At 37.8% G+C, this 24860-nt stretch overlaps 1 protein-coding gene across 1 annotated transcript in view; it reads right to left on the bottom strand.

Annotated features, from left to right (window-relative positions):
- Nucleotides 1-24860, bottom strand: part of CNTNAP5 (contactin associated protein family member 5) — a 1495600-nt gene that overhangs the window by 701440 nt on the left and 769300 nt on the right. Inside the window, exon 11 of the mRNA XM_042780525.1 lies at nucleotides 23053-23159. Coding sequence (XP_042636459.1) covers nucleotides 23053-23159 — 107 coding nt within the window. The remainder of the gene's footprint in view (nucleotides 1-23052; nucleotides 23160-24860) is intronic.

The following is a 24860-nucleotide window of genomic DNA, read 5'->3' as shown; positions in this document are numbered from 1 at the left end:
AATTATGGTGTTGGTGAAGAATACTGAAAATACCATGAACTACCATAATAAGGAAGTAAGCTGTCTTGGAAGCAGTGCAGCCAGTATGCTACTTAGAAGTGAGAATGGCAGGATTTCATTTCACTTTTGTTATGTTGTCAGAAAGGACTAGTTCCTGGTGAAGGATATCATGCTTTCTAAAGTGGAGGGTCAGTGAAAAAGGGGAAGACACTCAATGAGATGGAATGACAAAATGGCTGAAACAATAGGCTTAATAAAAGCAAGGATTATAAGAATGGTGAAGGACCAGGCTGTATTTCATTCTATTGTACATGGGGTTGCTATGAATTGGAGCTGACTAGATGGAACTTAAGAACAACCCTCCCACACACACATGTGTACACACACATGTGCATATACACATACAGACACGTATAACAAAACAATGAATTACAATTATAGTCCTTGTTTCCGAAATTGGTCACAAGATTGCAGCTGGTATTAAGAGTTATCTTTCACAACCAAAGCCATTATCCCTTTGCCCTCAGTAAGCTGCTCAACTGGTAGTGTTTCTTTGCTGGCAGAGTAGCCCAAACCTTCATTCCTAAAAGGTATGGAACATTAGTAGTCATGACAGAATTGAGTTGCTATAGTTTTCCATTAACTTTAATCACAAGGCATGGTAATACTAAGAGAAGCTCTAAGGGATCTCCTGTATTCCAAATGTTCTCTTCTTTACTTCCATTATGTAATGTCAAGCCAATATTTCCTTGGAAATATGTTCAATCACATAAGCCAATAACATCACTCCCTTCTTTCCCTGTTGATCCAGCAGCATGAATAGTCCAAAGTGGCCTGTTGGTATTTTTAACTTCTTGTTCAATGGAATCAGTGTTGTGCCTCTTGGTGGGAATATTCCTTCCTTTGGAACTAAGATGTCTAGACCCACAGAACATAGGATTTGTGTGATCAGGAAGGAAAAATTTTGTGAATTGGTCATTAGAGATAATAGTGAATGGTATAACTCCCTTTTCCTCACATTGGCTCTTGGATCTATGTCTATTGGAGAAATAGCACTCCAATGGGACACTGCTACAGAGAATATACAACCTTCTGGAGAATATTGCCCCAGTCCTGCAAGGTATTTCTACCTAGCTGGTACTATAATTTTGTCTTTAAAAGTCCATTCCACTTTTCTATCATTCAGTCTGCTTCAGGATAAGTGAAACTTGGTAAGACCAGTGAATTCTATGCTCATGGGGTCCCATTGTTGCACTTCATTTACTATGAAGGGAGTTCCTTGATCTGAGGCAGTGCTGTGAGATATGATGGTGGATAAGCCATTCTGTAAGTCTGTAGTTTGGCAGAAGCATTTTGTGTAGGGAAGATAAATCTGTATCCAGAGTAAGTGTCTATCCCAGTAAAAACAAAATGCTGCTGTTTCCATGATAGAAGCAGTCTATTTTAATCAACCTGCTGCTAGATTGCTGGATGACTTTCAAAAGGAATGGTGCACCATTGGAGTCAGTGTTGGCATCTGTTCTTGGAAGATTGGACACTTAGCAGTGACTGTAGTCAGGTCAACATTGGTGAGTGAAAATCCACGTTGCTGAGCACATGCGTAAACTTCATCCCTACATACTTTGTTCATGAGCTCATTGTGCAATGGAGGAACTGGGGAAAGAAGATGACTGGTATCCACAGAATGCATCATCTTATCCATGTGATTGTTAAATTTCTGCTTTGCCAAAGTCACCCTTTGATGACCATTCATGTGAGACACAAATATATTCACTTGTTAGGCCCATTCAGAGAGGTTTATCCACATACTTCCCCATACTTCCTTGTCACAATTTTACATCATGTACCTTCCAAGTCCCTGATCATCCAGACAAACCAATACACAACACAAGAATCAGTATACAATTGCACATCTGGCTATTTCTTCTTCCAGTAAAACAAACATTAGATGCATTGCTCAATGTTCTGCCCACTAGAAGGATTTCTCTTCTCCACTCTTTCAGAAAGTTTTCAGTAAGGGTGTGTAGTGTTACTGTTGTCCACTTTTGAGTGGTGCCTGCATATCATGTGGAACCATCTATAAACCAAGCACAATTTTTCTTTTCCTCAGACAAGCAATCATACAGAACTTCCCATAAGCTATTGATGTAGAGTAGGAGAAGGAAGATAATGTGACAGGAGGCATTTAGGCCACTTCCTGAGACAATTTACTTTTGCCTTCAGTTTCTGCATTACTCCTAGCTTGTTTATACTACTTCCATTTGATGATGGAGTGTTGCTGTGCATGTACATTTATTTGAATCTATGGGTCAGACAAGACCCAGTATGTGATGGACAGCTAAGGCTATGTGGTAATTTGGTGGCCCATTGGTAAGATGCTGAAGCATCTTCTAAGGCCCAAAAACAAGCAAAAAGATGTTTATCAAAAGGAGAGTAGCTATCTACAGATACAATTCCTCCAGGAATGTGGTGTTCCTTTTGGTTTACTATTTTCCTAGTAGAAATAGTTCTAATGGCTTCCACTTAGTCTTTTTTTCCATAATAGCCCATATTCCATATGTCAGACATCCATTGTGGGGGTTCTGCCAGTTGCTGAGTATATCTATCCCATTATGCATTTTGGAAATGGGAAAATCATTACAAGATAGATTTAGATAGATTTTGGATGCACTGTGTGACACACCTGCGCCAAAAATCTATTAATAACATGAACTTCATATGTCCCTACTCTGACTGGTGGGCCACTGTGGTGTTTTGGGTCTCCTTGAATTAGTGTCCACTCAGAGCCAGTATCCAGCAATCTCTAAAAAATCTGATTATTTTCTTTTCCTTAATGAGGACTAACTCTAAAAAAAATCATTAACAGAACAAATATTCAACAGTTTGATGAGGTCCTTCCTCAAGGGGACCCAGCCTCTTCTTCATGTAAAGGGTTATGAGTCTGTAAACTGATTCAAATCAGGACATTGATTGAGGGGTCTTGTCCCTACTTTTGTTAAGTTGACTGCCATTCACTTGACTTATAAGTACTCCCACCAGTATCAACCAAATAATTATTTAGTATGTTTCCCATCTATTTCACTCATAGGGACATCAATACTAAGTAGCCAATATCACAAGTCCATGAGAGTCAGATTATTTTGACCACTTCTTTGATTCTGCATCCATTACAGTAACCATGCCCACCTTGTCTTTGGTTATGAATTACAGCCACTTGGCCCCTGCCACCTTAGGACCAAATCACTGTTATTGTAGTAGTAGTTGTTGTTATGTGTGGTGGAGTTAGACCCGACTCATAGTGACCCCTCCTTGGGTTTCCAAGGCAGTATCACTATGGAAATAGATTGCCCAATCTTCCTTCTGAGGAGTGGATGGTGGTTTTGGACCACGAGACTTCTGGTTAGCAGTCAAGTGCCTTAGGCACTATGCTACCAGAGCTCCCCTAATTGTAGTTAAGTTTACCAATTCAGTGAGAGAAGTTCTTACCCTAAAATTTATATGAAAAGATTGAAAAAGAGAAATCACAGTAGTCTTTAAGGATGTTGGGGCTCCCTTCACAAATTTATTCCTCATAGTTGTGGTGAAAAGTGTGTCCTCTGGGCATTCTCAGTAAGGGTATGTGGGCCAGACCTGATAAATCCACTGTAACATTTCAATTTCCCAAAGCCTTTGGATTCTCTCTTCTCCAGCATACCAAGGTAGTTTTGGTATTTCAACTTCATTTAGTGTAGATCACCTTTTAGTCCACATTTCAGTCAACCAACCATATAAACTATTAGATCCTTTTCTAACCTCTTATGCTGAATGAAGAATCACTGTTTAGTAGGTCCATAATATTAATAAATTCAGACTAATCCAACTTTATCTTCCTTATGCACTTATCCCCACTTTAAAGAACCATTCCGGTGTATATTCCCAACAGTTCATTTGGAGTGCAACACACCTCCTAATGGATCACCCCTTGCACTTCACCTCTTGGGGCTTTCTGGGACTTGGGTTTAGTTATAGGTGTAGAAGCAAATGTGGGTAGTGAAAGTGGGCTCAGAATACATTGAGTAATGTCTTGACAAGCATCAGTCCCAGATGATAGTTCATGCAATGCCTCAGGCAATGCTCAGGTAATGACTCAAGCAAGGACTCCTGAAACATGTCTGGGTTAATCTCATCAGATGGGGGTGAGAGGATAATTTTAATGTGACACGTAATTTAGTGGACAAAGCTGGGTTAATCTCTTCTGATGGGGTGGATGGGGTGGCTGTACAGCCAAGATTGATTCAACATAATTTATGGGCTCATTGTCCCTGGATTCTTCCATACCTGCCCATATGTTCCCATCACAAATTTCAGAATCCCATGTCTTCCCAATCAATGCTCTCACTTTAACTTCACACGCCATTTAGTGTTAGGAATTCAGTTGGCATTGCAATTCATCCATTCTTAGGATGACTCTCAGGATGACATCAGGAACATCATCCATGAAGACAGGAAAGGAAGAAAAGACAAAATGGATGTTAGAAGAGTCTCTAAAACTTGCCCTAAAGAGTAGGTAAAGCAAATGGAAGAAATGATGAGATGAAAGAAGAAGAATAGATTTCAAAGAGCAGTTTGAGAAGACAAAATCAATTATGCTAATGAAATGTGCAAAGACCTGGAGTTAGAAAAATAAAAGGGAAGAACACTTGGCATCTCTCAAGCTGAAAGAACTGAAGAAGAAATTCAAGCCTTGGGTTGTAATATTAAAAAATTCTATGGGCAAAATATTGAATGCTGCAGGAAACATCAAAAGAAGATAGAGGGAATACAAAGAGTCACTGTACCAAAAAGAATTGGTCCATGTTCATCTACTTCAGGAGATGGCATATGATATGGCAAATGGTACTGAATCAAAAGGAATAACCTATGTGTAACTGGAATTCCAGAACAGGAATAGACAAATAAAACCACAGAAAAAAAAAAAATGTTGAAGATTTGGTGGATGATCATTTTCCTGGTATGATGAAAGATGAGAATGTATCCATTTAAGAAGTTCAAAGAACCCCAAATAAGATAGACCCCAAAAGAAAATCACCAAGATATATAATCATCAAACTCACCAAATCAAAGACAAGGAAAGAATCCTGAAAGCAGCACAGGAAAAATGAAAAGTTACTTACAAGGGGCAACCAATAAGACAAAGCTTGGATTTTTTAGCAGAAACCATGCAGGCAAGAAGACAATGGGATGGTATATATAAAAGCCTGAAAGAGAAATATATCCAACCAAGAATTATGTACCCAGCAAAATTGTCCTTCAAATATGATGGTGAAATTAGGACATTTCCAGATAAGCAGAAATTAAGGGAATTTCTTAAAACCAGAATAACCTTACAAGAGATGTTAAAGGCAGTCCTTTGGACAGAGAGGGAATAACAGCAAAGAACAACTGACCATTAACACATGTGGTGACATAACCCAGAAACCAACACAGCTATGCAAGTATCCAAAGTAAATATGCCTTCAAGATTATAAACAGAGAACCAGAGACATCAATTGACAAAGGAGGACAACTACAGACCAAAAAGAGGGAAAATATGGTGTAGTTACAGACCTTCTAAATGATAGGGAGTCAAGACAACTGCAAGATAGAACAGCCTGTTCTAAACATGAGAAGAAAATTAAAAATCACAGAGTAACCTCAAAGAAAAATGATAAACCTTCACATCAAAATAAAAAAGAGGACCAGCACAAATATTTAGCAAATACTAAAACAATAGCAACAAAGGAAGTGATAACACGATTCGTAAACAAAAGGAGCTCACCACAGAAAATTATATGTTGTTTGTTGTTGTTATGTGCCATCGAGTCGGCCCCAACTCATCGTGACCCTTCCTTAGGTTTCCAAGGCAGTATCACTACGGAAGTAGATTGCCCAACCTTCTTTTTGAGGAGTGACTGGTGGATTTGGACCGCCAGCCTTCTGGTTAACAGTCAAATGCCTTAGACACCAAGCTACCAGAGCTCTTAATTAATAAAATTATATGGAACAAAGCACATGAAAAAGAGCACATAACAGAAATGACAGCAACAAACTCACTTCTTGATAATTACATATCTTGCAAGGGACTTATCTCTAAGATTTATAGAAAACTGCAATACCTCAAAGCAAAGAAATCAACAATCCAATTGAACAATGGGCAGAATACATGAATAGATACTTCAACAAGCAAGATATTCAGGTGGTCAGCAAATACATGAAGAGATATTCACAATCATTGGCCATCAGAGAGATGCAAATCAAAACAACAATGAGATACCATCTCACACCAGCACTGATGGCAAGGTTCAAGAAAACAGAAAATAACAAATGCTGTTGGGGATGTGGAGAGATCGGAACTCTCATACATTGCTGCTGGGACTGTGAAATGATACAACCACTGTAGAAAGCAGTATGGTGATTCCTTAGAAAGCTGGAATTGGAGATACAATTTAACCCAGCAATCACATTACTAGGTATGTATCCTAGAGAGGTGAGATCCAGGTCAAGAACAGATATATGTACACCCATGTTCATTGCAGTACTATTTACAATAGCAAAAAGATGGAAATAACCTATATGCCCATCAACAGAAGAGTGGATGACCAAACTATGGAACATACACATAATGGAATGCTATGCAGCACTAAAGAATAATGTAGAGTCTGAAAAACACCACATAACATGGATGAACTTGAAGAACATTATGCTGAGTGAAATAAGTCAACCACAGAAGAACAAATATAATATTAGTTCATTGTTGTGAAGGGTCAAGGAAAGGTTTATATATGGAGGGAAACTTTCTTTGTTGGTTGCCAGGGTTGAGAGAGGAGGGGAGGATACACTGCAAAAAAAAAAAAAAAAAAAAAGCAATGATCTGTGCCACTTTAGTTTTGTGTATTTCACTGTACATAAATTATATTTCAATAAAATGCATTTAAAAAACAAAAAAGAACCAATGGTATTGAAAGAAGAAGTCAAAGCTGCACTGAAGGAAGTAGCTAAAAACAAGGTTCTAGGAATTGATGGAATACTCATTGAGATGTTTCAACAAACAATGCAATGCTGAAGGCACTCGCTCAGCTACACCAAGATAATTGGAAGACAGCTACCTTGCCAACTGACTGGAAGAGATCCATATTTGTACCCATTCCAAACAAAGGTGATCCAACAGCATGTGGAAATTATCAAACAATATCATTAATAATCACATGGAATTAAAATCTTACTGAAGATAATTCAAAAATCGTTGCAGTAGTATATTGATGGAGAACTTCCAGAAATGCAATCTGGATTCTGAACAGGATGTGGAATGAGGGATATCATTGCTGATGTCAGATGGATACTGGCTGAAAGCAAAGAATACTGGAATGACATTTATTTGTGCTTTATTCACTATGCAAAAGCAATTGATTGTGTGGATCAGAACAAATTATGGATAACATTGGGAAGAATGGGGATTCCAGAACACTTAATTGTACTCATGAGGAACCTGAACCTAGACAAGGAGGCTATCATTCAAACAGAACAAGGGGTTACTGGATGATTTAAAATCAAGAAGGGGGTGTGTCAAGGTTGTATCTTTTCACCATACTTATTCAATCTGTAGGATGAGCAAATAATCTGGAAGCTGAACTATATGAAGAAGAATGTGGCATCAGGATTGCAGGAAAACTTGTTAACAACCTGTGATACGCTGAGGACACAACTTTCATTGCTGAAAGTGAGAATGACTTGAAGCACTTACTGATGAAGATTGATTTGACAGCTACAGTCTGCAATATGGATGACACTTCAATATAAAGTAAACAAAAATCTTCAAAACTGGACCAATAAGCAGTATCACGATAAAGGGAGAATAGGTTGAGGTTGTCAAAGACTTCATATTACTTGTTTCTACAATCAACACCAATGGAAGCAGCAGGCAAGATATCAGAGAATGTATAGCACTGGGCAAATAAGCTGCAAAAGACTTCTTTAAAGTTCTGAATGGCAAAAATACCTCCTGGAAGACTAAGTGTGCACGACACAAGCCATGGTATTTTCAATTGCCTCATATGGATGTGAGAGCTGGACAATGAATAAGAAGACAGAGAAGAGTCGATGCTTTTGAGCTGTGGTGTTGGTAAAGAATGCTGAAAGTACATGGACTGCTAAAAGAACTAATAAATCTGTCCTGGAAAAAGTACAGCCAGAATGCTCCTTGGAAGCAAGAATGGCCAGATTTGTCTCACTTTGATTATGTTGTAAGGAGGGACCATTCCCTGGAGAAGGATATCATGCTTGGTAAAGTGGAGGGTCAATGAGAAAGGAGAAGGCCTTCAACAAGATGGATTGACATAGCTACAATGATGGGCTCAGGTATAGGAAAGATCATGGAACTGGCAAAGAACCAGGCAGTATTTTGTTCTGTTATAGAGGGTCTCTATGAGTCAGAGATGACTTGACAGCACCTAACAAAAATACCAACAACTAGTATAACTCTGGGCTTATCTCTCTACAAGACACAATGATTTTTTTTCAGTTACAAAAAGTGATTTTCATATATTTTATGACACACTCAAACTAAAATTTTGAAGACATGAGCGCAGCCTTTTTTCTCCATTTCTCCTGGTGAAAGCAGGACCAACCGACTAGCTTCATTATACTTCTCAGTTTTACAAAAATGTTGAATGATATCAAATACAAAATCACCTAGAGCCTTGTCTCTTACAAATATTTGATCTGGTGGTGGTGATATTTTCTATATTTATATTGCCAAATCATGCAATGGATTAACAGTATCCTCTTTAGTACTGGAAATGGACTCATACTGTAAATGTAGCCAGACTTGAGAAATAAATGAGAAACATGCTTAATAATTTGCTTCTCAAAGAATCACTTTTAGTATCAAATGACTTAGTCTGGGTTCTCTAGAGGAGCAAACCAGTAAAACATATAAAGAAACATATAGAGAACCTTACTTCAATTAAATGTTTTACCCATATGTGAGGAAATGGCTCATGCAATTGTGGGGGCTTGCAAGTCCCAAATCTTTGGGTAATATGATAGAATAAAGACTGCTGCTGACTCAGGTGCCTGTGTTGTTGTTGTTGTTTCATGTGCTATTGAGTCAACCCCAACTCATAGTGACCCCTCCTTGGGTTTCCAAGGCAGTATCACTACAGAAGTAGATTGCCCCATCTTACTTCTGAGGAGTGGCTGGTGGGTTTGAACAGCCAGCCTTGGTTAGCAGTCAAGTGCCTTAGCCACTATGCTACCAGAGCTCCCCAGGTGCTTGTAGGGGCTGACAAATCCATAATCTGCAGGTCAGGCAGCAGGCCAAATACTTCTGCAAGCTTATGTCTAAGAAATGGAGGTCAGGAGACAAGAAGTATGCTGGGTCAAGAAAGATTGTAAGCTTTCCAAAGGCATCAATTTATATACTTGAAGCAGGCCACACCCTCAGGGGAACTACTCTTTCAACTGATTAGGATACTCCTATCAGATCACAAAGGAGCTCTGGTAGCATAGTGGCTAAGGCACTTGACTGCTAACCAGAAGGCTGGCAGTTCAAATCCACCAGCCACTCCTCGGAAGTAAGATGGGGCAATCTACTTCCGTAGTGATAGTGCCTTGGAAACCCAAGGAGGGGTCGCTATGAGTCGTGTCCGACTCGACGGCACATAACAACAACAACATCAGATCACAAAATGGAAGGTGTCTGGCAATCGACTGAGAATCATAGGGTAGCCATATTGACACATAAGATTAACCATCACAGTCACTTATGCTGGACAAGTTTCATCCTAACACAGACTAAGCAGAAAGGCTTAAAGATCTATTTCTAAAATTTAGCCAATGAAAAGCCTCTGGATCACAACAGAACATTGTTCAGTATAGTGCTGGGAGATGAACCTCTTGGTTGGAAGCCACTTAAAATAGTCAGTACTACAAAAATGGAGTCAAGTATAGCAAAAATCATGAAGAGGGTGAAGGACTGGGCAATTCTCTATTCTTTTTACATAGGGTTGCCATGAATTGGAGCTGACTGAGGGCAACTAACAACATGGAACAGGCATTTTGTAATAGGAGCCCTGGTGGCACAGTGCTTACAGCATTCAGCTGCTAGGTAAAAGGTTGACAGTTCAAACCCACTAGCTGCTACGAGTGAGAATCAAATTGCTGGTTTTGTGTTTGGATGCTAATTACCGTATTTGGATTATTTTATTTAGTTTTCATTATATTTCCATGAAGTGGTTGCTATTGTTATTGGGTGCTTTCGAGTCCATACTTACGACAACAGAATGAAACATTGCCTGGTCCTGTTCCATCCTCACAATTGTTGCTGTGTTAAAGATCATTGTTGCAACCACTATATCAACTCACCTCATTGAGGGTCTTATCTACTATTAACATTTTCTATTATTAACAAGTACTGGATAATGAGTAGGAAGACAGCAGAAGAAATGATCCATTTGAATTGTGGTATTGAAGAAAAAAACAAAAAGTATCATGAATTGCCAGAAGAATGGACAAATCTGTCTTGGAAGAAGTGCAGCTGGAATGCTCCTTAGAATTGAGAATGGGCAGACTTCATGTCTCACATACTTTGTCTCACATGCTGTTAGAAGGGACCAGTCCCCAGAGAAGGATATCATGTTTGGTGAAGTAGAGGGTCAGTGAAAAAGGGGAAGATCCTCAACGAGATGAATTGACACAGTGGTTGTAATAATCGGCTCAAGCATAGCGAGGATTATGAGGATGATGTTTTGTTCTGTTGTACACAGGGTTGCTATGAATCGGAGATGACTCAACAGCACCAAATGACACCATTCCTAGCAGTTTGTCACAAATAAGGATGTTAAGCAGACAGAGCTCCCATAACATTCCTTATGTAATATATCTGGTAAATTGTACAACTAGTATTTTATACAAAGGAGCTCTGGTAGCATAGTGCCGAAAGCACTTGATTGGTAACCAGAAGGCTGGTGGTTCAAACTCACCAGTCACTCCTCGGAAGGAAGGTTGGGCAATCTACCTTCGTAGTGATACCGCCTTGGAAACCCCAGGAGGGGTCGCTATGAGTTGGGGTTGACTCAATGGCACATAACAACAACAACAAAAGTATTTTACACAGGCACTGAGCAATTAATCCTTGTGATCTTTGTCCATGAAGGCTTCCAAGCTAAAGTCTTTTTTCTGCTGTAGACACTTTGTCTCCAAGTCTGCTTGATCCAATTTTAAATATGGCCTTCAAGTCAGATCCTTTCTTTCCATCTTGTTCTGACTCTCATTATTACCACCCACACAATTACAACTAGAATTCAGTCTTTCTCCCTAGTACCCACATCCTTCAACTTCTGTATGTGTTCTACAGCACTATCACAGTTATTTTTTAAAAAATCAAATAAATACACAAAAAAGAAAACAGAATATATATTAGCAAAACAAATCTTTAGATTAAAGCAAAACTAACCAACTGTGGGTGATTCATAGCTGTCCAGCATACAAACACATTCTTTCACAGTGTATCACTTGTCTTCCATTCTGACGATAGCTCTTGCCTCTCCATCTTCCTCCATTTCACCTTATATTTTAGGTATGCCAGATCTCTCATATTCTCCTCTTGATTGCATGACCCTTAATTTTGCTCTGCCTTTACACATGTTGCTCAGTATTCCTGGAAGGTTTTTCTCCTTGCTTTTGTTTTCTCTCATCTTTCAAGTCTCTGCTCAAAGGTCAATTACTCTATTAACTTTCTCATCTTCCTAGGAAAGTGATAGTGCCCTTGCCTGAGAAACTCAACTTTACTGTATATAGATGTCTTATGAACTCATTTATGTACTTGTTTGGTTTTTTTTTTAAATTTTTATTGTGATTTGGGTGAAAGTTTACAGAGCAAATTCATTTTCCATATAGCAGCTCATATATACTTTGTCTCATGACATTGACTGCAATTTCACACAATGCAACAACTCCCCTCCCACTTCCTCCGAATAGTTACATCTTCCCTGTGTCCTTCTCTCCCAAGCACTCCTGCCCCTGAGCTGTCTCACTGTGCATACATAGCCCTTCTATTCTCCCATGGTTTATCTTTTCAAGGGATGTATCTATCTAATGTAAATGTTCAGCTCATATGCCTGTCTTCTGTTTGGCTGGAAGCCACAAGAGTGGATTCAATTCCAGACCTTGAGGGAAGTTAGACGCCATAGTCCCATTGGTTCTATTATGCTCTATCAGACCAGCAAAACTGGTCCTTTTTTTTTTTTAATGATTTTGAGTTTTGTTCCACATTGTTCTCCAATTCTACCCAGGATTTCCTACATGGATCCCCCTCCAAGTTGTTGACAGCGGTAGGCAGGCACCACCTAGTTCTTCTGGCCTCATAGTCATATTGGCTGTGGATTGCATGGTGTACCAGTCACTTGGACTAATTGTTTCCATGTTTCTTTGATTTTCTTCATTCTTTTTTGCTGTGGACAAGGAGAGACCCATCCTTGCATATAGATGTATGCTTGCAAGCTTTTAAGAGCCAGTCACTTATTTATGTATATGTTTATACATCAAATAGCAGATATCTACTATATGTCAGTGATTAGATAAGGAACTAGAGACACAGATAAGATTCAAAACCACCCCTTCCTTATGTCATTGTTGTTGTGTGCAGTCGAGTCAGACCTGACTCATAGTGATCCCTCCTTGGGTTTCCGAGGCAGTATCACTATAGAAGTAGATTGCCCTCTCTTCCTTCCGAGGAGTGGCTGGCGGGTTTGAACTGCCAGGCTTCTGGTTAGCAGTCAAGTTACGGATGTCTTAAATATGGCTAATGTAAATTGTTCCTTCCTTAAAAGAGAGAGAATCTCTCTTTCTCTCTCTCTCTCTCTCTCTCTCTCTCTCTCTCTCTCGTTTCACTAGGGGCATTAAAATGAATAAAAATAGTGATGACTCAAAAAGATTATGGTTAATGTCATGACACAAAGGAGGGTGTGAATTCAACAATGCATTACTATCTTTTTTCTGCTCTAGGTATTGAGTTATAGCTGACATCATCTGCTGATAGTATGCAGGGTTAAGAATGTAAGTAAATTATTTTAGATTCTGATAGGAAACTCACAGAATATTATTTGGATATGAATTGACTTGAGCTAAGGCACATGAGAAGTGCTTTAAAAAAAAACACCCTAACATTATCAGAAACACCTACCCTCTCCAGCTTTTCATTAAAACCACTCAAATGCCACGCAGTTAGAGGATTATTTACCTATTGCTAAAATATCAAGTTTTATCCCTCTGTGATGACTACTGTAGAGTCTAAAAGCCAGACAACTTGATATGTTTTTGATCAATACCTAACTATTGACCATCCAATTGGAGAAGCAATATATCAGGATGTAGAGAGGAAGAAAGCGGACATGTTCCTGCCAAGCTGAAGAGTGTGCTAAAAGGCATTGTTAGGATGTCAGAAAGGCTACAGTATGAAAAAGAATTAGCAAAACTGAGAAGTGATGATGAGACCAGGACAGAGCCATATGCTTCTCATCAGACAAAGAGTTTGAGAAGATCAAGTTGTCCCATTTAATAAGAGACATATAGAAGATAAGTACATGTATCACACATTGTTTATTCAATGTGAGAATTATCATCAAATGTATACTTAAACCAGATATGCTTATAAAAGGTACTTATTGAGTAACACAAGAAAATTCAGTTAGCAATTTTGTTCCTATTATATCAATTATCTAAAAATAATTTTTCTTCATCCAGAACACATCATAAGGGCCAGTGATAATTTCCACTTCAGTATGCAAATGCTTCACTAAAAAGCTGTATCAAATACTTTTATAAATTATATATATAATTTATATATTCTATTTGAATATAATTATATATAGTCTAGTTGATAAGCTGAAACAAGAGCTCAGAAAATAGTTGTCAAAGTATAAACTTTACAAAGAAACAACACAGGAAAGCAACCTCAGTTAAAAAAGAAAATTTTGAAATGGTTGAATAAAAAGTCATTGAATTGGATAGTTATTATATAGTCATTAAAGTGTATTTATAGATATTGAAATAGCAGGTAAAACATTTGGTTATAACAGGAAATGTGCTCAGGATTCCCCTAGGAAAAGTGCTCCAAGGATCTCATTTGGGATGAATGAAGAGTTAGGCAAACATCTGCATTATTCAAAAACTATGGCATTTTTATTCCTACCATCTTGCCTTGACTGTTGCCAGCACACCTGTCTTCAATAAATTTCCCTTTTCTTAATACCTAGTCCAATTTTCACTGTTATTCAAACACTAACTCATTTTACTTCCATCCATGATGCTTTCATGATTATACAAGTGGACAAAAACTGTCTCATCTCTCAGTCTTCTAGAATTGTATTTTCAATTATAGTATCACAACACCCTCATATGTCTCAACAAATATAAAGGCTGTGACAAGTGCTCCATCACTATCTTCATATACAATGGTTTGCAAAGGTCTGACTTGTTTGAGAAAGGAAGCAAAATGTAGGAGTGAAGAATCAGGTGATGCAATCACATTGCCTATGTTCAAGTACTAGCTTCACCATTTACTAGTGGTGTTACCCTGGGAAACTTATTTAATCTTTCTAGGCCTCCATATGCTCTTCTGAAAAAGTGAGATGATAATAATAGTATTCATCATACTTTAACATTAGAGTGTTGTTGTTGTTAGGAGCCATCAAGTTGTCTCCAACTTACAGCCACCCAATGCACAGCAGAAGAAAACACTGCCCAGTCCTGTGTGAGCCTCATCATCCTTGCTATACCTGATCCCATCAATGAAGCCACTGTGTCAATCCACCTCATTGAGGGCCTTCCCCGTTTTTTGTTGACCCTTCACCTTACCAACCATGACATCCTTCTCCAGAGAATGGTGCCTTCTAACAACATAAACAAAGTAAGTGAGACAAATTCTGGCCATTCTCTCTTCCAAGGAGCATTCTGACTGCACTTTTCCAGAACAGATTTGTTACTTCTTTTAGCACTGTGGTACCTTCAGCATTCTTCACTAACATCACAACTCAAAAGCATCAACTTTTCTTCGGTCTTCCTTATTCATTGTCCAGCTCTCGCATGCACAAGATGTAACTGAATATATCATGGCTTGGGTTAGGCACACCTCAGTTTTCAAAGAGACACCTTTGCTCTTCATCATGTGAAGGAGGTCTATTGTATCATAGTTGCTCAATACAACATGTCATCTGATGTCTTCACTGCTGCTTCCATTGTTGTTGATTGTAGAACCAAACAATCTGAAGTCTTTGACAACTTCAATCTTTTCTCCATCCATCATGAAGCTGTCTGTTGGATGAGTTGCAAGGCTTTTTGTTTTCTTTATATTGAGGTCTAATCCATACTGCCGACTGTAGTCTTTAATCTTCATCAGTAAGTGACTCCAGTCATCCTCACTTTCAGCAAGTGAAGTTGTGTCATATGCATATTGCAAGTTGTTAATGAGTCTTTCTCCAATTCTGATGCCACATTCTTCTTCATATAGTCCAGCTTCTCAGATTATGTGCTAAGCATACAAATTGAATAAGCATGGTGAAAGGATACAACATGAACTACCTTCTTGATATTAAACCATGCAGTAACCCCTTGTTCTGTTCGAACAACAGCCTCTTCATCTATGTACAGTTTCCTCATGAGTACAATTAAGTGTCTGGAATTCCTATCCTTCTCAATGTTATCAATAGTTTGTTATGACCCACACAATCAAATGCTTTTGCATAGTCAATAAAACATAAGTAAACATCTTTCTATTATTCTTTGCTTCGAGCCACAATCTGTCTAACATCAGCTACGATATCTCTCATTCCATGTCCTCTTCTGGATCCAGCTTGCATTTCTGGAAGTTCTCTGTCAATATACTGCTGCAACCATCTTTAATTATCTTCAGTAAGATTTTAATTGCATGTGATATTAATGATATTGTTTGATAATTTCTACATTCTGTGGGTTCACCTTTCTTTGAAATGTGTACAAACATGGATCTCTTCTAGGCAGTTGGCCAGGTAGCTGTCTTCCAAATCTCTTGGCATAGCCAAATGAGTGCCTCCAGTTTAGCATCCATTTGCTGAAACATCTTGTTCTGGTTACCTAGTGTCACTCTGACAAGAATATACCACAAATGGGATGGCCTTAACAAACAGGAGTTTATTCTCTTAGAATTTAGAGTTTTAAAGTCCGAGTTCCAAGTGCCAGGTTCTAGGAGCTGGGTGAAAGCCCCTCAGCCTTAGGCTTCAGCTCCGCCTCCAGCTCCTGGCCCACTGAAGCTAGAGGCATTTCTTCACTCAGCTGCTGGCTACTGAGACTGAGAAGCCCAAGGTTGATAAGTAAAAAGGCACAGTCCTGATGTTACCAAACCACACGACAGCCCATTAATTTAAGTCCATTGTAAGTCCCAAGGTCGGCAGAGCATGGCAGGCTGCTGAACAATGACACTGCTATATGCAGGGTCTAAGCTTGCCATAGGCTAGAGACCATTCCCAAGGTTTCCCCTTATGTAGAGGAAGCAGACCATATCCCAAAGGCAGCTACTTAGCTGCTTGTGGTAGATCCCACCATTGCCAATCTCATCATGAGTCTATTGCCAATCTCATCATGGGGAATAACTACCACCAGATGCCTAGCCACTCAACCAGGCCCAGCCAAGTTGACATACAAACAACTACCATACATCCCAATGGGGATTTTGTCAATTCCTGGAACATTGTTCCTTGCCAATTCCTTCAGTGCAGCTTCAACTTCTTTCTTCAATACCATTGGTTCTTGATCATATGCCACTTCCTGAAATGGATGGACATGGGCCAATTCTTTTTGGTACACTGATTGCATATTCCTTCCATCTTCTTTTGATGTTTCCTGCATCATTCAGCATATTGCCCATAGAATCTTTCAATATTGCAATTTGAGGCTTAAAGTTTTCCTCAGTTCTTTCAGCTTGAGAAATGCTGAGTGTGTTCTTCCCTTTTGTTTTCCTAACTCCAGGTCTTTGCACATTTCATTATAATAATTAACTTTGTCTTCTTGAACTGCTCTTTGAAATCTGTTCAGCCCTTTTATATCTTCTGTTCAGCTCTTTTATCTTATCATTTCTTCCATTTGCTTTAGCTACTCTCTGCTCAAGGGCAAGTTTCAGAGTCTCTTCTGACTTTCTTTTCTTGTCTCTTTAATGACCTCTTGCTTTCTTCAAGGATGATGTTCTTGATGTCATCCCACAATTCCTCTGGTTTTCAGTCCTTGGTGTTCAATATATCAAATCTATTCTTTAGATGGTCTCTAAATTCAAGAGGGAGGATCTCTGGTGGTGTAGTGTCTAAGGCATTTAACTGCTAACTGGAATGCTGGTGGTTCAAATTCACTATCTGCTTCTCAGAAGGAAGATTGAGCAATCTACTTCCATAGAGATTCTGCCTCAGAAATGCAAGTAGGGGTTGCTGTGAGTGAGGATCAACTCGACAGCAGTGAGTAGTTATCAAGGTCATATTTTGGTTTGTGGACTTGTTTTAATTGTATTAAACTTCAACTTGGATGTGCATATGAGCAGTTGATGGTCTGTTTCACAGTCAGCTCCTGACCTTGTTTTGGCTGAAGATATTGAATTTATCCCTTGCCACTTGCCACATATATAGTCAATCTGATTCCTATGTATTCCATCTGGTGAAATCCTCATGTATAACCATTGTTTATGTTGTCAAAAAAAGATATTTGCAATGAATAAGTAGCTGGTTTTACAAAATTCTATTATGCCATCTCCAGCATTATTTCTATCACTAGGCTATATTTTCCAGCTACCAGTAACATTTCTTTGTTTCCAACTTTTGCATTCCAGTTACCAGTGATAATCAACACATCTTGCTTGTATGTCCGGTCAATATCAGACTGCAGAAGTTGGTAGAAATCTTCAATTTCCTCATCTTTGGCTTTGGTGGTTGATGCAGAGATTTGAATAATAGTAGTATTAACTGGTCTTCCTTGGAGTTGCATTGATATTATCCTATCATGTTACGTTATCCTTGGAGTCGTGTGGATATTATCCTATCACATTATGTTCTTGACTATTTTATGCAATTATAGGGATGATTATGGGGAAAATATGGGACTATTTCATGCAATTATGGAAATAATCAAAACCCATTCCTTTTTGTCTTGACTTGGATTTCTAATAGGGTAGATAAGACATATCATGGCCAAGATATGCTCTGAGGGGTTAGCATTTGATTTCAACCTTCTAAATTAATGTTGTATAGCATTAACATTGTGTAAAACCAGTAACTAGGGTGACTATTTCTGGTGGTTGGAAGGCCCTGAATATTGGTTGTGTTTTCAGGGCTTGATCTGGACTGCAAAGATTATTTTACTTCAGTTACAACAAAACAGTTGTTTTGACAAAAATAATTTGCACATATTATATAATAGTGTTCAATGACAGTTTGTAAGATAAATTATGAACTCATGTTCCCTCATCATTTGAAGAAACTGACACAGATTAGGTAGAAGTTGCTCTCACACTCTTTCCCTTGATCTGAAAGAGATTGTTTTGAACAAAGTACGATTGAAAAGTGACTGCATACCCAAGATCTTTATGTATCATCAGGTAAGGAGGAAAAATCAAAGAAGAAGACTTCTCTATTTTCAACAGCAACCTGCTGAGCCTAGAGAATTTTTAATTATCATTTTGTTATTCCTTCACCCTTTCCTATCTACAAAGGCTTCACAGAAATAAATCAATACTATTTGTCTCAAATCAATCCTATGCAAAACAAACACTGACCAAAACAACAACAACAAAAAAAAAGGTAAAGAGATTGAAAAGGCAAAAAGAAACTGAAGAGATTATTTATGAAATTATGAACATTTATTATATATTATTATAAATTTCTTACCAAACGAAAGGATTTGCATTCACTGTTTTGATTGTTTGAAGAATGCATTACCCAAGATACTAAGAATATAGAGGTTGGGGTTGAGGGCTTGTTTTTTGTTTGTTTTTAACCTGTGGGTCTCCTGTGTGCATGGCCCATATATGAGGTACATGCTTGCTGAAAGCATCAAAATATTAACTCAGTTTACGAAGGGACTCACAACAATAACCTCTACCCAATGGGGGGGGAGGGGAAGGGTTATTTTGAGGGAGAATAGGTTCTTGATTGCACAGGATTCCAAAGGATGCCTGCCAAACCTCAAGCCATCCAAGGTCCTCAGATCTGTCCTGCTGGATGCCCAGAAGGGCATAGCCCACTGAGAAATTTTAAAGAAAGGATGACAAAAGGGTGTTTAAAAAATATTGGTATTTTTAAGGCTCTGTATCAGTCTTGACAAAGTTACGTTAGAAATTAGCACCTCACCTCTGTCCATTCTCAACTTTATACTTGTTTAGCTTTTTAAGTTGGGAATCTTGTATTTTTAGCCTGATGGATGGAGTAAATTAAAGAATAAGGACACCTATAAAGATGAACCCCTCAGAAAATTGTTAAAATGTCTGCAGGGAAAGTGAATAGAAATGCTTTAAGAGACTTAGTTATGCTGTGATGCACCTTGGCTGAAATTTAGGTAGCTTTGACTTGATTCTTTTCCAGGGTCTTCTTGCATCAATATTAAATTAACAGTCATTTTGATTGCCTCTGAACTTCCTATAAGAGCAGTGACAGTCCAATGTATGTGCTATAATATTCCTGTACAAGATATGTTGCTCTTGATTATTTGAGGCTGATGTTATTGGAACCAAATTTGAAACTTAAAGGTATATATTTTTTTGCACTATTAGATAAAAACATGTCATTTTACCCCTGAAAGGGCCAAATTAGTTTTCTCTCCTAGCACCTGTGAAGAAGCTGAGCTTTAAAGTGATAAAATTATGTACTTGCTCAAGTGCAAGAGCTAGGTGATATTTAAATCTAGTCTCTCTCATTCCAGTGTTTCCTTCACTGTCCCAAATTTCTAAATAGAAAATTCTAAATAAGGTTTTTCATTTGAAAGGCAGACAATGTTTTTCGTTTTCCCAGGTATCTAATGGCAATAAAAACACCACCTTATAGTGACCATTGGATTATTTCTGCTGTGATTTGTTTAAACCCCTCTATGGGAGCTCTGGATGCATAGTGCTTAAGGCCCTTGACTACTAACCAGAAGGCTGGTGGTTCAAACCCACCAGCCACTCCTCAGAAGGAAGATTGGGCAATCTACTTCCATAGTGAAGCCTCAGAAACCCAAGGAGGTGTCGCTATGAGCTGGATCCAACTTGAAGGCAGTGAATTTGGTTTGTTTTCTTGTTTATGGCCACAATAAAAAAAGGAGCTCTGGTAGCACAGTGATTATTTGCTCAGCTGATAATTAATGGGTCAGTGGTTTGAATCCACTAGGTTCTTCACTGGATAAAGGTGTGGCACTCTGAAATTATAATGATTACAACCTTGAAAACCTTATGGGGCAATTCTGCTCTGTCCTACCAGACGATTATAAGTCATAATTGACAAAATGGCAATGGGTATATGAACACTATTAAAGCAGATGGGCAGTGCAAATGGTTAAGTGCTTTAATATTAGCTGAAAAATTGGCAGTTCAAACCCACTCAGAGATGCCTTGAAAGAACGGCTAGACAATCTGCTTCTGAAAAATCAGTCATTGAAAATGCTATAGAGTACAGTCTACTCTGCACATAAAGGATTGCCATGAGTAAGAATTGACTCAAATGCAACTGGTTATAGTTGTCATAATGTACACTGTGGTGAATGGTGCATCCCAAGCACAGGAGAGGCCACAGAAGTTCTGAATGGATAAAAGCATTGTATCACTTATTATTATCAGAGGCTATCTCTAGCTCAGTTGTCAAGCTCCATTCCTTTTCTGCTTCCCTAAGTGCCAACCCTGAAATAGCAAGAACCTGAGAAAAACTGGTGATATCTGCTCCAGGGTGATAGTCTTCTCAGAAGAGCTATAAACCTTGGGTTAACTCTAGTATCTTTCTAGAAGTTTCTTCACACTTTCACCTAATAAGCCAGTTTCAGGTTTCTCATTTTCTATCAAGGCTTTTATAACTACAGCCATCACCTTCAGATTATGGTTCTTTCTGAATTATATTTACAGTTCATTAATTGCTAAACCATCACTAATATTTCGTTTGCTGTATCTAACAAGACTACACAGTTGTGGGGATCAGGGTTCATGTTCTACATTCATTTTATTTTTTAATTTTTTTTTAATTGTGATTGGATAAAAGTTTGCAGAGCAAATTGTTTTTTTCTGTACATATTTGTACTTTTTTGGGGGACATTCATTGCAATCCTCATATGTAACAGCACTCTTCCCACTTCTTCTTGTGTTTACCATTTCCCCTCATCCTTCTTTCCTATCCCTTCCAGCATCCTTACCTCTATCCCTGGGAAAATTCTGCCCTTTTGATCTCATATAATTAATTGAGTATTCTAATGAATTAATAACTTCCTTCTATTACTGTTTACTTTATAGGCGTTCTGGTGGTACAGTGGTTAAAATATTTGGCTGTTAACCAAAAAGTCAGCTGTTCAAGCCCACCAGCCACTCTGTGGGTGTAAGATGAACCCTCTGCTTCTGTAAAGATTTATAGCCTTGGAAACCCTATGGAGAAGTTCTACTCTGTCCTTTAAGGCCACTATGAGTCAACATTGACTCAATGGTAGTGCAATTGTTTTGAGTTTTATATGCTTGTCTAAGGTTTGGCTGAAAATTGAGCCAGAGTGGTTGAATTTAGTTCCTGACCTGAAGAGTGCCTAAAGGTCATAGTCTCAGGAATTTCACCAGTTTCTATCAGACGAGTAAGCCCAGCCTTTTTTTTTATAATTTTGAGTTTTGTTCCACATTTTTCTCCTATTCTATCCAGGACTTCCTGATTCCTTTCAGAGTGATCAGCAGTGGTAGCTGGGTACCATCTATTTCTTCTGGACTCAAGGTCATGGAGGCTATGGTTCATGTGGTCCATTGGTCCTTTGGATTAATTTTTTCCTTGCATCTTTGATTTTCTTCACTCTTCTTTGCTCCTGGATGGAGGCAGACTAATAGCTATACCTTAGATGGACACTTACAATCTTTTAAGACCCCAGTTTCTATTTACCAAAGTAGAATATAGACGATTGTCTTTGTGGAATATATTGTGCCAATTGACCTTAATATCCCCCAAGACTATCATCTTGAGCCCTCATATCCAGTGATTCATTCCCTTAAGGTGTTTGTTTATGAAAAAGAAAGTTTTCATAACTTTCTCCCTGTATGCTCTACTATATTCATGGATATATTTGCAGGACAAATAAATACAGAGGTAGAGATATCCTCTGTCAAACCTATATATGTTTGTGGGTATCGTCCCATTCACCTTCCCATTGCTGTTCTGTTTGAGTGTCTATCTATATACCCACTTGTAGATTATTGTTATTACTTTTATTGCAAGATTGTGTATGTAATAGTATTCACTTTTGTTGCCTTTAAGTCTTGTGCTCCTCCCTACGTATTCTATTGCCTTGATCATTTTGTGGTAAACTTCCCCTTAATGTATATTGTTTTTCCCTTCACCCAAGTTAATGCATGTTTACCCTCTAACAGACCACTACTGTAAAAAGTTAATAAAAGTTTTACACAAAGAAAAATCATTCTTTGAAGGTTATCAGGGGTAAGAGGGGAGAAGAGGGTAAACTGATTTATTTTTATTTCTATTCCTTTATGTTTTTGTGTACTCCAGTCCTGCCCTCCTTCTCCCACTTCCTCTCCCATTATGCCTCATGGTGAGGAGCCTCCAACTTTGAGGAACTACTTTAAGGTTGAGAATTTCCATCCCCCCCCCCAAAAAAAAAAAATATATATATATATATATATATATATTTTAATCCCTCAATCTGTTCCTTTGGCCCTGAATATAATACTCTCTCAAGACACACTTGTTTAAGAATTAATTAAAAGTGCCCACCACATGCTAAATAAATACTGAAGTTAACACTAATAATCCTGCATTTTGCCCTGGGATGCCCACTGTAGCAAACTATGAATCGACTTACAGTTATGGCAAGTGGCACCTGTGTAACCTGTATCACTGCAGTTACAGTAAAAAGTGGACCAGGACTGGGAACAGCTTCCTCCATGTTCACAGTAGTTTGTCAGACACCTAATGGGAGAAAGACAAATAAAATAAACCAAATCAGTCAAAATAAACAGGAAATCAAAAATGTCTTAAATACAACTATATTAATTAGAGATAAAAATTCATCCACTATACTCCTATACCTAAGTCAGACTTGAATGACATCAAACTAGTACTATGGCTTTTCCATAACAGTGGTTGCACCTATGACTACTAAAAGGGACATGTCAGAGTTAATTTAGGCAATTAAGTTGGTGCAATATCTCATTGACTTAAGGTTAATTTGAAGAGGTCAGAATCTATAAGGCTTTTTATTTACTAAAACAAAATGTTTAAAGGTTTTAATTTTGTATTTTTTGAAGGTTTTGCATTTTTATGGTAAGAGGGAAAAAGGAGATAACTGAGGTCACTATACTCAAGTGTCCCATCTCAAAAACAACCAGAAATTTATTTTAAACTATAAAAAAGAAATATTAAAATTTGAAAAGATGGTATCTGCTTATTTAATATGAAAAGAAATTTGGTCATTTTAAAACATAACCAACACCACCTTTAAAACACAAACATTAGTTCTTCTCATTCAAAACAGTTGACTACTCCAGAAAATATTTTCACTATATATATGCAAAACTTTCTAAAATGTTCATATAATTTGACCTGTCTAATCACACATATTTGGCTCTATCTTAAGGATATAATTCAAAATAAAAAGACAATACATGTGTTATTGATAACATTATTATTGAAAATAGTGAAAAAATATAAGTGCCTGAAAATGGAAAATACCCTAGGTAATCTGTGTTACACAAAATTAATAGAATTTCATAAGTTCAGTACAAAATAATTATAACAGATTGGGCCTAGACTGAATGAAAAAGCGAGTTATGAAGTAAAGCAACAACAAAACAAAATAATATGTTTATAGTATAAAAACTGTGGGATGAAAAAATATTAAGAGTTGCTTAGGTTAATAGATCAGAAGATAATGTTCATTTGTATTGGACAGAAATTTCGGACTTTAAGGACACTATAGAAACAAATAAACAAAAATCAGTTGGGTTTCTATACACCCACAAGGAGAAATCTGAAAGGGAAATTAGGGAAACAATTCTATTTATAGGAGAATAAAGTATCTAGGAATAAATCTAACTAAATATATGAAGGATTTATACAATGAATAAATAAAAAAAGATTTTCCCTGTCTGTGCATTGGTAGATTTAATGTTAAGAATGTCAATATAACCCAAAATGATCTACAGATTTAATGTAATCTCAATCAAACTTTCAACAGCCTTCTTTACAGAAGCAGAAAAACCAATTCTCAACTTGATATGGAATGGCAAGAGGACTCAAATAGCTAAAACAATGTTGAAAGAGAACAAAGTCAGAAGGCTCACACTTCCTGATTTTAAAACATACTCTACAGCTACAGTAATCGAAGCAGCCTGGTACTGGTATAACAATACACATATAGACCAATGGAATAAAATTGAGAGTCCATAAATAAACATGCATATCTCTGGTCAATTGATTTTGTGTAACTTTTATTATTATTATTATTGTGATTTGGGTGAAGATTTACAGAGCAAATTCACTTTCCATACAGCAGTTTACATATACTTTGTCTCATGACATTGACCACAGTTTACCTCAATGCAACAGTTCTCATCCCACTGCCTCCCCATAGTTACCTCTTCCCAGTGTCCATCCCTCCATGGACTCCTG

This window comes from Orycteropus afer, unplaced genomic scaffold, assembly GCF_000298275.1.
Source record: "Orycteropus afer afer isolate SDZICR_OR568_19922 unplaced genomic scaffold, OryAfe1.0 scaffold00004, whole genome shotgun sequence".
In the NCBI taxonomy this organism is placed as follows: domain Eukaryota; kingdom Metazoa; phylum Chordata; class Mammalia; order Tubulidentata; family Orycteropodidae; genus Orycteropus; species Orycteropus afer.
The sequence above is the reverse complement of the archived record's forward strand: the minus strand, read 5'-3'. Positions and strand labels throughout refer to the sequence as shown.